The following is a 17911-nucleotide window of genomic DNA, read 5'->3' as shown; positions in this document are numbered from 1 at the left end:
CCCCCCCCCCCCCCCCCCGCAAGAATCAAAATAAAGAAAAAGTGATCTTAAATTGCTATCACAGTTTTCAGCTAGGAATGTAAATTTGGTAATTTATAAACAGTAACCTTGCAATAGAGAATAATGGAGGGGATTTTTTTAAAAGCTGGAAGTTGTAATACATTAAAGAGAAAGACATCAAACATAAAAGAATACTTTAAATGGAGGCATAAACTATAGGTTATCTAAAATGTTAGACAAAATGAAATTAAACATATGTATAGTTTCTACTCAAATTTATGAATCAGTCGCATTTTAAACATTAGCAACAACAAAAATCTGATTTAAATATTTTGCTTTGGATGGAATAAAATTAGTAGATTTTATAAATGTTTTAAAAGTCACTATTTAATTTTCAAACCAACTGACTTCATGTCTTTAGATTCTTTAGACTTAGGTGAGCATGTACGAAAATATTAAACTTTGATAAAAAAGATGTAAAGATACTGAACTACATTTCACAAGTAATAGAATTTCTTACTAAGTTAACAAATAATATAAATACAAAACGAATAATATTTTTAACATATACTAATACCGTCTTTCAACTAGTATCTTTCTTTAACTAGGCTCTCAATTTAAAGCAAATTATTGGGCCAACAGGTGGCATGGTGGTTAAGGTGCTGTACTCCCACATAGCCAATCAACGGTTCAAGTCCTGGACCTGGCAGCTTGAAAAAGTGCACATGCCTTAAGGCAAAAAACTAAAAACCAAAACCAAAACAAAACAAAACAAAAAAAAGGCAAATTACATGGCTTGCTATTATTCTTACAAAGTTTAGTTTACCCTTCTTTAGTTCAACAGCTATACATCTATTACTGCGTATATGATTGTATACTATATTATACTCTAATACTGGGGATGAGAATTTGCTATAAAACATATTCCTATAATCATAAAGAATAGGAACCATAATTATGTCCTAATTTACAAGTAAGAATGTTTGCTCCTACTATCAAAAAATATAAATAGGGAAGCAGAAGTTGGCGTACTGGTTAAGGTGCTAGACTCCCACATGGTCGACCTTGATTTGAGTCCCAGACCTGGTGGCCTAGAACTCATGTTGGGTACATTGTGTTTGTGCCCAAAATTCTGAGAGGAGAATGGAGAAGAAAGGATTATAGTGTGGCTATGCCTGCTGGGGGCTGATTTCTCAGCTTTCATCTCTCTCTGTCTCTCCAGCGAGTGCACATGCCCTATAGCAAAAATCTCTCTCTCAAAAACAAAACAAACAAAACAAGAGATTTTTAGAAGCATAGTGCTTAACAATGACTCCATAGTTTCAGACCACAGTTATTTTTAAAAATGTAGTCATCAATATTAAACCAGGCCTTCCAAAGTCTTATTCATTTTAAGATAAACCAAAGAAAGCCTCACGTTAAAAGAATGAAACTGAAAATTTTCATTTTTGTAAAGTTCCAGAAAAAGGCACATGAAAGGTCCAGAGTAGTCTCTCTTACGAGCATGTGATAGTTCAAATGGGATATAAGAAAGTAAGAAGCAACACAACATTCAACTATGCAAAAAACTTTTCTAGGGATAGAACGGATCCATAATTCATTAAAAGGAATAAAAAAGTACCACATATTATATGCAGTGAAGCAAGTAATGTAAAAATGTACTCCTGTTCATAACAAGTTTAATAGGCACATTACAAATTATGTGTCATGCTTCATAATTATTTTCTCATTAATCACAAGAAGGAAACCATTTTTAATAATGTTAAAGAACATTATTTAGAAAAATATACTTTAAATAAATGCTGTTCAAATGACTTTTGGCAAGTCATTTTTGAAAGTGACAAATCTGCTACTAAAGGCAACTTTTATCTGAAAGATTTGAGGTTGGACTCAATTTTTTAAAATGTTTTCACTTTTCATGAAGTCAATGGAAGTCTGACAAAACAAAAATTATCATTTTCTGCACATACACACTGATGGCCTACATCTTAAATAGTAACTGAAATAGGAATGGCATAATTCAATGGGAGATGTAGAATCCTAATATTTGGAAGCCCTCTAATATTTTAGTGAAATGAGAGTCTCACCTAAGTTTTAAAGGAAGTAAACGTTCCAAGCAGAACCACACAGAAGTAGATGAATAGGCAGATGTAGAACACTAAAAAATAATACTTTAAAATAACATTTCAGGCATTTTAATAAAACTCAATAAAAGGCCAGAAGAACAATAGCATCCAAATCAATATTATAGATGATAAAAAGGATTAATACATATCTTAAAGGTTTCAAAGATCACTTACCTCTTACTAACTGGGTACATTTCACCACATCTGTATGTGGATGTTCAATGGTGATCTCGAAACCTGAAATGATAAGCACTTTTTTCCAATCACTTACCACTATGATACTTGCCTGAGAAATGCCATTCATCACAAAACCATAAGTGTATGATATATTCTTCATTATTTAAAAAAATCCAAAGATAAAGTTAAACTTTCTCATCACTGATATGCTCACTGTACCTCCAAAAATGAGAAATAATTTCTTCTCAAATATAAGGTCTCAATTATGAAAACAAGTAACAAGGTTATTTAAAGATAAAGGGTAATACATATTCAAAATTCCAGATTACAGTTAATTTGGGATTATCAAGTTAAAACAAGTTAAAATCATGGCAAATACAGTTACTAAACTGGTTTCACAATAAGCAGGGAATTCAACTATGTACTATCTTTCTTTCGGAATACGTGAAAAGAACATTTTTCATAAACCTAACTGTTGGGTCACAGTAATAGAAATGAGTTTTTAAGTGATATCCTCCTCTTAAGATTTTAACTATGTGTTAGATCAAAGGGTTTCAACCAGTTAGCTTTGAACTACATTCATTAGTAATTAAAATCATATGACAAGTCACAAGGTCTCAAGATCCTTTAAACCACTATTTCCGAAACCAAAGATGAAATGTTGAAAGTGTTCATTTCCCAAACAAATGCTGGGTATGGCAGAGCTTTTGCTTTTATTAAAAGTGGAGGTCATCTAGTACCTTTAGAAGTAGTAAGTGATTAAATACTAATGGATGGGCAATCTAGATTCATAAAATTGTTATGTAACCTATTATTAATATTTCTGTCAATAGAACTACAAAGAGGTATCTTCCAAACTCCATTGTTCCCCTTAAAATAATGCTATTCATTTTATGTGCTTAAGAATATCATAAACGAAGGAACCAGCAGTTAGCGTAATGGCTATGTCGCTGGACTCCCATGTAGTAGACCGCGGCTCGAGTCCCGGACTCGGTGGCTTAAAACTCACGCTGGGTGCGTGTGCATGCGTGCCCAAGATCCCGCGAGGAGAATGGAGGAGAAGGGATTGCAGCGTGACCATCCCCCCCTGGGGGGGGATTTCTTACTTTCTGTCTCTATGTCTCTGTCTGTCTGGCGAGCGCACATGCCCTATAGCAAACATCTCTCCAAAAAAACCCCCCCAAATATGTTATATGCATTGCAAACAAGCTACTTTTGTTTAGTTTTTTACTTTTTAGTTTGCTATAGAGCCCATGTATCCACTGGAGAGAAACAAAGATAGAGAAAGTGAGAAATCACTCGATGGGGGATGGCCATGCCACAATCTCTCCTCTTACATTCTCCTCTTGGGATTTTGGGCATGCACCTAGCGTGTTTTTCAAGCCACCTGGTCCAGGACTCGAACCTTGTAGTTGGCCATGTTGCCTTAATCTCCATGCCATCTGTTGTCCCCAACACTACTTTTGTAATGAAAGGAGTCTGTCATGTTGGGAAGCTGTGATTTATCACACTTCCATTCAACACTGGGGATTAGAGAAATAAAAATAACTACATCACTGTGATATGAGGCAGGTTATTTCATTTAACTTTTTAGTTCTAGTGCAAATCCAAAGTGAAACACAGTACTACAATTATCTAAAAACTTAAGAAATCACACTAAAGGCTATCTTTACCATTCAAATAAAATGATGCCAAATGAAATTAAATTTTAGAAAAAGGGTTTCCTTTTAGCCAGGCATTATTATTCTAGCCCCAAACTTGTTTTAAAATAACTTTTTTTGATAAAATTCTTCTAAAACCTTTTCCTTTATTTAGAATACTGCATTGAAGAACACACAATAAGTAATATGTTACAAGTACATACCTAGCGTTTGTAGCATTATGGTTTCAAGTAAAACCAGTTCTTGAGTCTGTTGAAGGTAAGCCTGCCAGACAAAAATATTAAAATGCTTAACACAAACAAAACACTACTAGACTATGTGACTGTTACATGCCATGAAAAGTATAGATTGATTAAAAAGAACCACAGCAGTTTGGAAAAGTGGGAGAAACAGAGTGTGACCATGAATATCCATTTTCTGTGAAAAATCTGTTATTTTCTAGTAAAGAAAATGTAAACAGCAAAAACAAAACAAAACAAAAAAACTGAAAAAAATAATAGCATGAATAGGTTGGGAGATCAACTAGAAAAAGATCAACACAGTTTGCAGAACAGGAGTTTAGGCACTGGAGCTTCAAGACACATTAAGAACAGAAAGTACCAAGTCAGGTAAGAACACTGAAACCCAAGTCTGTCTAAAGACATAAATGGAAAAGAATCACCCCAAACTCATGCTAGGACACCAATGTGATAAATTCCTGAAACTCACAGTAAGTTAGTGAGTTATTTTTAGAATTAACCTCTCCTCCTTAGGAAAGACAATCAAAACAAAACCTTAAGTCTAGATTAAGAAAAAATTTCAGATATAAAATACTGAAATAATACTTTTTGCATCCACGGAAACATGAATACCAGAGAACTTTCTTCCTTAATGACAAGAACATGAAAAGTTTTCTGCTATCCCATTTTTAGACCATAATTGACCAATGTAATAATACAAAAAATCTTTTTTTTTAAAAAGTAAGTTTTTGCTATAGGGCACATGCCCTCATAGAGAGACAGACAGAGAGGGAAAATGAGAAATCACCCACCAGGGAGGGTGGCCTTGCTACAATCCCTTCTCCTCCATTCTCCTAGGGTTTTGGGCACGCATGCACACGTGCCCATTGTACTTTTCAAACTAGGTCTGGGACTTGAACTGGAGAGTAGAATATGTGGAATCCAACAACCTTAACCTCCATTCCACCTGCTGGCCTCCACCAAAAATCCTTTTTTTAGGATTACTGCTAGACCTAGAGAGCAAAAGCACCTTTAATTTTATTTATGACCCATTTAAAAAGGTCATGCAGAGACTGTTAAAACAGAGATTTCTATTGTTTTATTATTTTTTAAAAAAGATTTTTGCCATAGGGTGAGTGCACTCGCCAGATGGGCATACACAGTGAGAGGGAAAGTGAGAAATCACCTCTAGGATGGCCTTGTCACAATCTCTTCTCCATTCTCCTCCTGGGATTTTGGGCGCACACACACACACACACACACACACACACACACACACACACACTCCATGTGATTTTCAAGACCCCAGATGTAGGACTTAAACTGTGGTTGGCCTTGAGGGAGTCTAGCATTTTAATCATCATGCCACCTGCTGGTCCCTAGATTTTATTATTTGAGAAACACCCCAAGCACTCACAAAAAATAACTGAATTGCTCTGTTGTTAAGAGTCACAAACAAATTATAACAAGTATTTTAAAAGTTATCTTTAAGATTCAGTTTTTTGGAAATTTTGAAAGTTGCTCATTAACTATAGTCAAGAACTATAGAATATGAGAAAAAAATTGATACATAAAGTAAATGTTTGTGAGAAAATGTAAAAAAATAAATGAAAAGAAAATGAAAAAATTGTACATCTTTAGTAGAAGCTACAAGAACTATCTTTGAGTAATCAGAACTCCTTTATTTAATGGCTACATTAATATTTTAGTCCCTGAAAGCCAACATCTACCACAAAACTTGGGACCAGCAGAGGGCGTAATGATTATGTCACTCGACTCTTAGTGGACCATGATTTGAGTCTCGGACCCAACAGCTCAAAACTCATGCCAGGTGTGTGTGCATGCGGAAAATCCCAAGAGGAGAACCGAGAAGGGATTGGGTATGACCATCCCTCCTGGGGGGTGATTTCTCACTTTCCATCTCTCTGGTGAGCACACATGCCCTATAGCAAAAATCACTCGGGGGAAAAAAAAAAAACTTATTAGTAAAAGATATAAACGCTTCTATTAATCTGGAATTTAAACTTATACTAAATTAACGTAATCTGGTGGCCACTAAATGGGTAAAGGCTCCTGATTAAGTAACTCTTCTGTAATAAAGAATGCCAGTAAAATGATTTTAAAGGCCCATAAGTCTATCTCTGATTTAAGACATGAGAAATTTTCAAATTTCCATTTTAATAATGCTATGGTGGGACCAGAAGATGGCATAAAGGTTACGTTGTTACACTCCCAAGTAGTCAACCACAGTTCGAGCCCTGAACCCAGTGGCTTAAACCTCATGTCAGGTTAGTGTGTGTATGTGTGTGTGTGTGTGTGTGTGTGTGTGTTTGTGTGTATGCCCAAGCCTCTGAGAGGAGAATGGAAAAGGGATTATGGCATGGCCATCCTCTGTCTCTGTCATGAGCCCTATAGCAAAAAATAAATACATAAATAAAATTTTAAAAATACCGATGGTAAAATAAGTTGCTGGGGGCCAGCAGCTGGTGTAGTTGTTACGGTGCTGAACTCCCACATGGTCAACTATGGTTTGACTGCTGGACCTGGCAGCTTGGATCTCACGCCAGGCACGGGTGCATGCATGCCTAAAATCCTGAGAGGAGAATGGAGAAGGGATTGCAGCATACCCATCCCCCTATAGGGTGATTTCTTTCTTCCCATCTCTCTGAGGAACACACACTCTTTAGCAAAAATCTCTCAGAATAAAAAAAGTTGTTATTTAGAAACTAGCATTACTCTTTAGGAAAATTAAAAAAAAAAAAAGTTGCTTATGAAAGCATAGTAGAATGTATCATAATATGCACCTGGAATCCCAAGAAGAGAATGGAGGAGAGGGGACTATGGTGTGGTCATATTTCTGGGGAGTGATCTCTGACTTTCTCTCTGTCTCTGTTTCTCTCTGGTGATGCACACATCCTATAGTAAAACAACAAAAATACTTTTAATGGAAGTATCTTGAATCAAAGCCTTATATAACCTAGAATGATATAAATTCATGAAGATACATGGATTGTTTCTGATAGATTGCCTCCTGATATTACACCCCTAAATGCTAATAAAAATTAATAGCATTTGGAAGGCAACACTTACTTTTAAAATTTTATTAAAAAAAATTTGCAAGAGGGTGCTTGTGATCACTAGAGACAGAGAGAGAACTCATTTCCTACAGATGCTCACATGAACATGTGCCCAGTAGGTTTTTCAAGCCCCCAGGGGCTAGGACCCAAATCACTTAGTCAGCCATGCGTGATATCTTGCTCCTTTAACACCTAGGTCATGGGGCCAGCCCAAAGACAATGCTAAGTATGTTTATTAGGCCTATATTACAAAAGAGTTTCATTTACAAAGAAAAATAAAAAAATCCAGATTTTACATACATCACATTTAGTATCCAGCAGTGGCTCTAGGGGATGAAGACAAGCATGTGCTACTTTGATAACATGTTCAAGTTTTCGAGCCTGTTCTTCCACTTTCGCAGCCAAAAATAATGCAGTGGGTGATATTATCTGCAGAAAGATAAAAATTTGTTGATTTTAAAACAAATACATTTGGGGAATAGCCTCTACTCTTCTAAGGAGGGAGATGTATTAGGAAGGAATTCAATATTCAAAAAAATTTTTAAATCACCAGATGGTGGCTGTACTTGGCCAGACAGAGCACACACCAGAGAGAGATGGAGAGAGGGGAAGCACTCCTCAGTGGAGTGTGGTCACACCACAATCCCTTTTTCTCCATTCTATGGGAATTTGGGTACTCACACATGCGTATGCCCAGTGTGTTTTTCAAATTACTAGGGTCAGGCCTTGAGCAACATTGTTGGTCACGCATGATCTGGGTTCCCTTAACCACTATGTTAGAGGGTTGGCTCAGAAATGCAATATTAATAGTATGAATTTTGAGTTAGTCTATAACAAGATGAATATAAGCATTTTAATAAAGTTAAATGGGACTAGTTCCTCTAGTCTATAAAATCTATTCTACTTGTTTTGTAGGGTAAGTATTGTCTAGACAGTCATGATACATTTTGCATAGAAAAACAGAAAAATACATCATTAATTTTCTGACAACCTAACAGAATAGCAAAGAGGAAAAATAGTTAAGTAAGAAACAGCTTAAATAATATTAATTTGCACATTTTGAAGGTAACGGAAAAAAACAGGTCTAGCAAAATGATGATGCCACACAGCTTTAAAAATGAAACAAAACAAAACTACATTTTTAGGTATCAAGTCATCACTTTCTAGTGTTCTCTTATATCGAGCAATGATTGTGTGGCTATGAACCAACCTTGTTCAACGGACAGAAAGTTATCTACAGAGCAAAAGATTATTCTGAATATAGTATCGCTAAAGCTTTCATTACAGAATAAAAGCAGCTGTAAAGCTAGGGTATACATATATAATATAAACCAATTAGAGATCCAGATATTAGGTTTTTTTTTTTTTTTAAATAGTAAGTTGGGTTCTTGGTACAGAACTATAAGAAAATAGCATTACAAAGAAACCAAGACGGGGAAACATCAGTTTTGAACAAATATTCACCAAATAGTTAGCAATAAAGGAAAAAATTGCTGACTGAAAAAACAAGCATATTTTACACTTGACATTTTGAGATTACATACAAGAAATTTCTCACAAAAAGGTTAGTTTAAGAAGTTTGCCAGAGAGCACATGGTGCCCACTAGAGAGAGACTGAGAGAATGTGAATATGAGAAAGCACACCCCACCATCCTCCACGGTGGAGGGTTGCACTGCAATCCCTTTTCCATCTTTCCTTTCAGGATTCTGGTCATGCATGCACATGTGCCTGGCATGTTTTTCAATCCACCGGGTCCAGAACTCCAACCATGCAGTTGGCCAGGTGGAATCCAGGTGCTTCAACCACCATGCCACTAGCTGAGCCAGAAAGTTAATGTTTAAACATCAAATCTTCTCAAAATCTGAGTCTCGTATCTTGGCAATCAGCAATCACTATGCAGAAAGTGACAAAGGACATGGGAGAAATGCAGGCATAAATCATGCCACCACATGATCTGGAGAGTTAACATAAAGAGAAAATTTCTGATGCAAGGATCCTTTCCTCTGAAAGCTTTAAAACACGCCTTAAAATTTAATCACTGGATTTTGGATCTGATAGGGTCCTTCTCTAGCTCAACTACATTTGCAGATAAGTAAAAGGAGTGAAAATGACTCTAAGAAGTTCTCTTATTACTGTATAAATCTTTACTTTGGAATTATAAAACTTTATCTTAAAGTATTTATTTATTTTCTTACTTATATTTTTAAAATTTGACCAGAGACAGAGAGAGAGAAAGGGAAAGTAAGCTGCCAGGACCAAGACTTGAACCGTAGTTGGCCATGTGGGAGTCTAGCACCGTAACCAACACACCACCCACTATTGTGAAAATCTTTAAGGGATCAGCAGTTAGTATAATGGCTATGTTGCTGGACTCCCATGTAGTCGACCACAGTTCGAGTCCTGGACCTGGTGGCTTAAACTCACGCCGTGTGTGTATGTGTGTGTGTGCGTGTGCCCAAGATCCCGAGAGGAGAATGGAGAAGGGGTTGCGGAGTGGCCATACCCCCTGGGGGATGATTTCTCGCTTTCTGTCTCTCTGTCTCTGTTTTTCTGGCGAGTGCCCGTGCCCTATAGAACCCCCCAAAAAAAAAAAAAAAAAAAAATCTGTAAAACACATCTTGGGAGTTTGGCTCCCAACAACCAGAAATGTTATCTTAAAAAGGACTGAATAATGACTACCTGGACTTTCAATTTATTTCTTCCTTTTAAAATTCAAATTACAACATAAAAAAAAAGACTGAAAAAACCGAACACTCAAGAGAGTAACTTAAGTCTGGAAGCGGCTTGAAAACAGAGACTGGGTTTATCCATTTGTGTGCCTTTCATCTAGCGTTGTGTGGCTGCTGTTGACAGATGAAAGAGATGTGGATAATAAGTATATCACTTATAAAGGTACCAATACAAGGGGACCCTCAAAAAGTTCATGGAAAATGAACACATGCAGGGACCAGCAGATGGTGTAATGGTTATGTTGCTGGACTCCCATGTAATTGACCGTGGTTTGAGTCCTGGACCCGGTGGCTTAAAACTCATGCCAGGCACATGTGCCTGTGTGCCCTAGATCTTGAGAACAGAATGGACTGCAGTGTGGCCATCCTCCTGAGGGGGTTGATTTCTTGCTTTCTGTCTACCTATCGAGCACACGTACCCTAGAGCAAAAATCTCTCTCGCTGGGAACCAGCAATTAGCGTAATGGCTATGTCGCTGGACTCCCACGTAGTCGACCGCGGTTTGTGTCCCGGACCCGGTGGCTTAAAACTCACGCCGGGCGCGTGTGCGTGCGTGCCCAAGATCCTGAGAGGAGAATGGAGGAGAAGGGATTGCGGCGTGACCATCCCCCCTGGGGGGTGATTTCTCGCTTTCTGTCTCTATGTCTCTGTCTGTCTGGCGAGCGCACGCGCCCTACAGTGAAAATCTCTCAAAAAAAAAAATCTCTCTCGCTAAAAAAAAAAAAAAGAAAGAAGGAGAAAAGAAAAAGAAAGAAACCATGCATCAAATTTTTTACAGCCATGGCCAGCAGGTTGTGTGGTGGTTAAGGTGCTGTACTCCCAGGTTCGACTCCTGGACCTGGAGGGCTTGAAAATCATGCCAGGCACATGTATGCATGCCCAAAATCTGGAGAGGAGAATGGAGAAGGACTGCAGTTTGCCATCCTCCTTGGTAGGTGCTTTCTCACCTTCCCTCTCCTCTCTGTCTTTCAGACAAGCACAGGTACCTTATGGCGAAAACCTAAAAAAAAATAAAAATAAAAAAATAAAATAAAATAAATTGCAGCCATATAAAACTCCTATTTAATTTCATCTTTCCAGAGTCTCTGAAGCCCTTTCTATTAAATTCAAACTATTTCAAATGCCGCAATAAAAGTTTAAGGGCCAGTGCTAATGTGAGACATTCAAGAAACATTCAATAAAACAAAGACAGCGTCACTGTCCTATGATCTCTCAATAATCATTTCATTCATGTCTTAAGAGCGGAATAGCTAATCCAATCTTCAAATAATGTAATTATTTATTAAAAGTAAAACAACAGAGTTTCATATAAAAAATCAAATCAAATAGACCAAATTTAATAATAAACTTCTTTCCTAACTGCCAGATGACCCAGAAATGATCTTATTTGTCTAAAAGGTACTTATGAAAAGGCTCAGATGACCCTTCCTTCCCTCCCCCCCCCTTTCTCTCTGCTATAGGGCACATGTGCTAGCCAGAAAGAGAGTGAGACAGAAAGTGAGAAATCACCCCCCAGGGGGGATGGCCACACTGCAATCCCTTCTCTTCCACTCTCCTCTCAGGATCTTAGGCATGCATGCACATGTGCCCGGTGTGAGTTTAAGCCACCAGGTCCAGGACTCAAACTGTGGTCGACTACATGGGAGTCCAGTGACACAGCCATTATGCCAACTGCTGGTCCCCAGTTGAACATTTCTTGGTTAAATCTCATTGGGTTCTAAGTCATAGCTCTAGCCTCAAAATAAGAGTTTGAAACTTAGAAGTACGATAGTGGTAACTGTAGCCTTCAATACAAAATCTCTTTTCAAAGCACATGGCTCTTTTCCTTATAAGAGTGTGTCAAAGAAAACAAAGAATACTAATGATTCTAGGATTCTAAAAATAATTTTAAAAATTATATATCCAGGGAGGCAATCAGTGATCTTATAGTAGATTCCTAGTTTATTTACCCACACTCACAGAAGTCTTTCTGTTCCCTCTAAACAGGGCTCAATTCTCATGTCCCTCCAGAGTAACACTAATACCTAATACTCTTCCAAAGTTCCTGGTGAAATCCACTAACTCCATTCACATTTCCTCCTCTACAGCCTGCAAACATTTTACTCCATCAGGGCTGTAAAAACAAAACAAAACAAAACACCTTTTTAGAAAAAATACTTTGTGAATATTCACATGAGGCTTTAATTTTAAAGATGACTAAGGAAGGTGATCAAACTAGGTACTACTGTTTTTTGTATGGAAGGCTTATTTTGTTGTGTGGCATAAAAGAATTCCTGAAGTTTTAGGTAATAGAAACATTATTAGCTAGTCTGTGGCTTTTAAAGGTGAGAATATTCTTGAAGGCAAACATTCACTGGCATATATAAACTTGGTTCACAAAGGCAAAGAATTCACACCAGAGTTCTTAGAGAAGAAATAAAGATAGTTTGGTTTTCTAACCAATTATAAACAGATTCAGTTCACTGAGGACAGGAACCCTGTACTATTTGTTTTTATGTTCTGGTACCTAGTTTAATAAACATTCTAAAATGACTATAACTGAAAGGAAGAAAAGTAAAAGGAAAGTGATTATAAATAGTGTGTAGAGCTCACCAGTCTAGCAGATGCATGACTATTGCTGTAGCACAGTAGTCAGACTGTCTCAGTGGAGTCCTGCTTATTATCTGACTAGCTTAGGCAAACTACTTATTTTGCAGGAACTCCAGAGGATTCCAGTTTCTATATCGCTAAAATGAGAAAAGTAGGACTTGTTTATAAAGTTGTAGTGGGCGTCATATAAACCCACATATGTAAAGCACTTAGAATAGCGTCCTATAGTAACATGACTCAAATATTACTATGTTGAAAAACTAAATAGTTATATATTGCTAGTGTTGACCTTAAATTTAAAAAGCGATTTAACAAGCTAATTTTAAAAACTCCCTTCTTGTTCACTTTCTTCCCTCCATGGTTAAACTTAATTCTAATAGTTCATTCCTAAGTAAGCATATTTAAATATTGAAATTATGATACCTAATGTTACTTCTATGATTTATTCCTACATTCATTTCTCCTCTTTTCCTTTCCTTTCTTTTATATTTCCATTCCTACCTCCTGATCTGACTCCCTTTCTTCTCCATCTTCTCTCTTTCGGCCCATACCTACTCTATGGTCTCCCCTCTCTGTTCATTATGCCCTCATTGTTAACATTCTTCACTCTCCACTGCTGACTTCAACCTTGATGGTTCGAAGGTCAGGCTGAATTAACAAAAAGCCTGGATAATTTCTAACTCACCCAAGATGACTGAATCAGTTGGCTTTAAATGAATCATTCTGGTCCTTATTTTTAAAATAATGAATCTTGTACATACACTCTATATACATGTATTTGAGAACTAGCCACAGCTGTTTTATTACTACTCAACTTTAAATCTCCCTAATCCAGAAAAGGACCAACAGAGGGGAAAAAAAAGACTCCTAAATCTGATCTCTTTTTGCTAATACATTGCCAAAAGGCTCATTCTAATTTCTTGTGTTCCATCTTTAAGTTTTACAGGCTAGTGAAGCTATGTCTTCCCTGTCCTTTACCTGCACTGAATACCGCCCCATCCCTCCCCTTACTAAGAAAGAAGGATAACTACTGTCGGGGCCTTGAAAAGGGTTTCATTAATAAATATCCAGTGAGTTCTATAGTTACAGCTCAAAATGTGGAAAATGTTCACCTAAGGCTATAGTTTAGGAAATGTTATTAGTGGTATAAACTTAGTAAGGCTCAGAGAGAAAAGGTCCTAGAATAAGAAAAGGGAAGAAGTAAAAATTAGATACAAGGAAAGATAAAGAAGAAAGTGGAATAAGTCAAAATACCTGTTTGTTAATAAGAAACACCACCATGCTTGAATTGATCAACCCACAATTCTAGTTCAATGTTAAAAAGTGGCTTAAATCCTTAATTTTGCTTGCACCAAAACACTGTGCATTACGATATCACAGAAAATGTCATTAACTCAGCCTTGCTTTTCAGTTCTTTTCTTACCCATAAAATTATGTGTGAATAAAGTGCTGTCACATAAGAATATTAAGAATTAAAAAAAATCAGACTATTATTATGTTATTTGGGACACTTATATTTACACTAGGAAATGATCTAATTCAGTAATGGCTGAAAAAAGTATTAAGTAGTGCTGAGAAAACAGTACAGGGGCTGGCAGCTAGCATGGTGTTTAAGGGCACTGGACTCCCACATGGCCAGCCATGGTTTGAGTCCTGGATCTGGCAGCTTGCTTTCTTTCTCTCACTCACTCTCTCTCTCTCTCTCACACACACACACACACACACTCTCTCTCTCTCTCTCTCTCTGGTAAAATGAATATAAAATTGGATAAAATAATTCTTAAAAAAGTACTGATTCTAGGACTAAAGGTTGATTTCCAGAGTTAATTAGATTATATTTAAACAATATACTGAATATGTTTAATATACCAAATAAAAAATTATTTACTAGGGATGGGGTTAGACTGTGGCATAGCAGTAACATGATTCTCTGTGGGGCAATTTCTCATGAGGAAATCCTGTACACACACCAGGCATGTGCCTATGATCCAGAGCAGTCTGAAGACTGGGGGTGGATTGTGGATTTAGGAGTTCTCTCTCTCTCTGCAGCTTGTGTCATACATGGAAGCAACAAATGAATATTACAAAATTAAAGAAATAAAAATACCATTAATATTTTGTAGTTAAGTGTCTACTCTCCCTTATACAGACAGCTTCTACCAGGTCACAAAACTCGAAAGTTATCAGTCTCCTACAGTATTATGAAATAAGAACATTAACATTGCACAGGTGTTCAAACTATCTTTACAAATCTTATGAAGGCCATTTTCTTGTAGAAGGCTCATTTTGAAGGTAGCAATACTCCCAAAATGTTTTTACAAATTCGACATAATGCCTTTTGAAATCTCTGCATCCTTATCTTGCAGAAATTGAATTGCTGTCCTTAATATTTGTATGAAAATACAAGGGACCCAGGGAACCAGCAGTTAGCATAATGGCTATGTCGCTGGACTCCCACAGTCGACTGCTGATTGCATCCCGGACCCGGTGGCTTAGAACTCACACCGGGCACGTGTGTTTGCGTGCCCAAGATCCCGAGAGGAGAAGGGATTGTGGCGTGACCATCCCCCCCGGGGGGTGATTTCTCGCTTTCTGTCTCTATGTCTCTCGCTGTCTGTCTGGCGAGCGCACGCACCCTATAGTGAAAACCTCTCAAAAAAAAACCAAAATAAACAAAAAAAAAAAAAACAAGGGACCCAGAATAACCAAAACAATATTGAAAAAGAACAAATTTGGAAGATTCATTCTGCCTGAATTCCAAACTTACTTTAAAGTTACAGTAATCTAAGACTACGTGATGCTGAAATAAAGGTACATGGAATATGACTGAGGAAGGATAAAGCTAGTAAACGAAAGAGGGTAAGGGGGCTGGAGCATCTGCCCATGTGGCTAGACAGGGGAAAAAAAAAACCAAGGCAGAAAATTCCCACCCCCAAGGTAATGTAGACAGATTAGTGAGGAGTGTCTAGCTGATTAAGCAATATTTGATATAGCCAATAAGATAAAACAGTAGGCCCGTCACATTTGATAGAGTCAATTAGATAAATCAGTAGGGCAGCCATATCTAATGGAGCCAATGAAATGAGAACAATCTGTGGGCCCAGCCAATGATGAGCCCACACAATGTAGGTTAAAATGATATATATTCTGCACAGTGTAACAGTAGAGGCCTTTTACCCACTCCTTCTCTACTTAGGCCCACTCTTACCTCTCAGGAATATACTTTTACTTAATAAACCTTTTCCTTACACTATTTGCACATTTCATTCAATTCTTTGTCCGAAATCCCAAGAATCTGGGTATCTACACAGAAGCCATCACACAACACAATCCAAAGTCCGGAAACAAACCATTCCATTTCTGGTCAACTGACTTTCAACAAAAAAGCCAGGACAATTCAATGGGAGAAAGAACAGTGTTCAAGAAATAGTACTCAGACAACTATTAGGTCAGGGGAAAGCCATGACACATTTTTGCATAGAAAAATACATCATGACTTTCCTGATGACCCAATATATATATATATATGCCAACTATTATATATCCAGATGCAAAAAAAAGCTGAACCCACACACTAAACACAAAAAAGAACACAAAATTAATTAGCCCGAAATGTAAGAGCTAAATCCTAAAAAAAAACCCCAAAAACAAAACAAAAAACTGAGAAGAAAATAGAAACTAATCCTCATGACCCCCGATTAGACAAAGGTTTCTTACATATAAAATAAAAAATGCAAGCAATGAAAGAGAAATATTAATGAACTGGATGTCTATGATGCAAATAATACCATAAAGTGAGAAAGATAGCCCAATAGAATGGGAGATACTACTTCACATTTCCCAGGATGGCAATAATTTATTTTATTTTTTAGTGAGAGATTTTTGCTGTACAGTGCGTGCACTCATCAGAGACAAGAGAGACAGAAAGTGAGAAATCACCACCCACAGGGATGGACAAGTCATAATCCCTTGTCCATTCTCCTCTTGGGATCTTGGGCACACACTCACATGTGCCCAGTGTGAGTTTTAAGCCACTGGGTCCAGGACTCAAATCGCAATCAACTATGTGTGACTCCAGCAACGTACCCATTATGCTGTCTGTTGGTCCGAAGGATGGCAATAATTTAAAAAGACAAGTTACGTGTTGGAGAAGATGTAGAGGTAAACACTATTTATGGAAAGGTAAAATTGGTATGGATTCCTCTGGAAAACTTTGGAAGTTGTTCAAAATGTTTTCAAAAAACTATCCGGGACTGGGGCCAGGAGGTGGTGTGGTGATTAAGGGTACTGGACTCTCACAAGGCCAAATGTGGTTATTAATGGCTTGCTTCATTTTCTCTCCCTCTGTTTCTCTCTCTGGTCAAATTAAAATAAATAAATAAAAGTTAATAAATTATTTTTTAAAATTAATTTAAAAAATAATTCTTAAAAAAAAAAAAAAAACCCACTACCCAGGATTATTGAAATTTAGAGTTACCATACAACACAGCAATTCTACTCTCAGGCATAAATCAAAGAGAAATGAAAACATATGTTCCTATGAAACCCTGTGCATTAACAATCTTGGTAGCATTATTCATAATAGCTAACAAGTAGAGTCAACCCAAATGTCCATTAGCTGATAAATAAAGAAAATACAGTCATAGGATAAATCGGGTATTTTCAGCAGTAAAAAGGAATGAAGTCCTAGTACTCTCACATTCCACACCACAAACGGACCTTAAAAACATTAAGCCCCATGAAACACCATGTATTACATGGTCCCACTTGTATTTATATTATATTCCATTTATATTGCACAATCCCAGCCAGTCCTGGACCGTGGGTGCTAAAGTGCCCAGTTTACCAGGGAGGTCTCCAGATATGAACCCAGACCTTTCCATGTGGACAGACTCACAGAGCACTGTGTTTTACCACTATGCCACTGTCCAGCTCCTTGGGGTAACAATAATTTCTAAAACTGGTGCCCAGGAAAAATTAACTCAAAATGAATCATAAGACTAAATTTAAGAGCTGAATGTGAATATATTTATAACAATACAAAACCAAAAACCACTAAATCATATACTTTCAATGAGTGAAAATGTTAGTGAATTATATGTCAAAAAGGTATTAAACATAGGACAAGAATAAGTATCCTAGCACTCAGATAAAACTGCACCACCAGTTTACAATAAAAAAAAAAAATTCAGACAGCTGGAAACTCTACAGGCTTTGGTCCTTCAACAGACAAAATTTAAGTGACAGAAAAGGATGTAAGGGAAACCTACGTATTAAAACTCTAAAGACAAATCTTTTTTTTTTTTTTTTTTTTTTTAGAGATTTTCACTGTA

At 37.0% G+C, this 17911-nt stretch overlaps 1 protein-coding gene across 2 annotated transcripts in view; it reads right to left on the bottom strand.

Annotated features, from left to right (window-relative positions):
* Window positions 1–17911, bottom strand: part of CCNT2 (cyclin T2) — a gene marked incomplete at its 5' end in the record, with an annotated part of 44576 nt that overhangs the window by 14338 nt on the left and 12327 nt on the right. For both annotated transcript variants that reach the window (XM_014584658.2, XM_014584659.2), the window contains 3 exon segments: window positions 2301–2363; window positions 4168–4228; window positions 7560–7688. In XM_014584658.2, the coding sequence (XP_014440144.1) occupies window positions 2301–2363; window positions 4168–4228; window positions 7560–7688 (253 nt within the window).

The sequence above is a fragment of the Tupaia chinensis genome, unplaced genomic scaffold (genome assembly GCF_000334495.1).
Source record: "Tupaia chinensis unplaced genomic scaffold, TupChi_1.0 Scaffold147433_1, whole genome shotgun sequence".
Taxonomy (NCBI): domain Eukaryota; kingdom Metazoa; phylum Chordata; class Mammalia; order Scandentia; family Tupaiidae; genus Tupaia; species Tupaia belangeri.
Note: the sequence above shows the minus strand (reverse complement) of the source record. Positions and strands in the feature narration are given on the sequence as shown.